Source organism: Phaethon lepturus, unplaced genomic scaffold (assembly GCF_000687285.1).
Source record: "Phaethon lepturus isolate BGI_N335 unplaced genomic scaffold, ASM68728v1 scaffold29789, whole genome shotgun sequence".
Lineage (NCBI taxonomy): Eukaryota > Metazoa > Chordata > Aves > Phaethontiformes > Phaethontidae > Phaethon > Phaethon lepturus.
Window position 1 is genome coordinate 951 of NW_010564554.1, and position 874 is coordinate 1,824.

The following is an 874-nucleotide window of genomic DNA, read 5'->3' on the forward strand; positions in this document are numbered from 1 at the left end:
AGCTCCTTCTTGGCGATGGGCACGCAGCGGTCAGGAATGACCTCCACCATGCCTGGAGGATGGAGGGGAGAGGAAAGGATCCATCCCTGCCCGGTGGCTCCCAGAACCACCCAGCCCTGTGGCTGTAGTGACCTGGCATCCTCTTCCATGGTTCCAACCCTCCCTCTGCAGCACGCCCATAGCCCTGAGCTCCTGCCCCAGCAGCTCTTCTGGCCTATGCCCCTACCACACTGCCCTGTGCAAATCCTGCTGCTGGCCTCGCTGGGACCCCCAGGGCGAGCCTGCTCCACCCCCGCAGCACCCCAAAGGCTGCCCACACACGATGAGCCCCCCACCTCCCTTGCACGTACCCATGAGGTCAAGGGAAGCTTGGTGGTTGCAAACGATCACATAGGGCTCCTCGATGTTCAGCTGCTCAGAGCCCCACACCTGCATCTTGATGCCGTAGAAGTGTTTGAGGGGCAGGATCGCAGCACGCAGGAGCCTAGGGCAGAGGGACACACGTGGGGAGCACATCGACACACAGCGGGGCTGCGTGATCTTCTCCAGCCCCTCACGGTCACTCAGAGAGCAAGATGGGCCGGGCTAGATCTGGTCTACGTGAGCACGTGGCGTGTGCCGCGGTGGGTGCGTGTCAGTCTCAGTGATGCTTTGCGCACTCGTAGCCTGCGTAGCTCGGAGCTGACCTTGTAACCCTCCCCCAGGTGGGACCAGCTGCTGCCTCGGTAGTAGGAACTCTGGGCTGGAGCTGCTGGTGAAGAATCGCGGCCAGCACAAGCTGGTGGGAGAAAAAAACAGGCTTTTCGGTGTCTGGGGATGATAGGAAAGCGAGGGAAGGGATGGGGTGTCTGCCTGCGGCCAAGGCGCAAACCAC

General features: G+C 62.0%; 1 protein-coding gene across 1 annotated transcript in view; it reads right to left on the bottom strand.

Moving 5' to 3' along the window:
• LOC104626881 (1-acyl-sn-glycerol-3-phosphate acyltransferase alpha-like) overlaps nucleotides 1–484 on the bottom strand; it is a gene marked incomplete at its 5' end in the record, with an annotated part of 1,245 nt that extends 761 nt beyond the window's left edge. The window contains 2 exons of the mRNA XM_010294909.1: nucleotides 1–52; nucleotides 351–484. Of these exons, the coding sequence (XP_010293211.1) occupies nucleotides 1–52; nucleotides 351–484 (186 nt within the window). The remainder of the gene's footprint in view (nucleotides 53–350) is intronic.
• Between the last annotated feature and the right edge of the window lie 390 nt (nucleotides 485–874).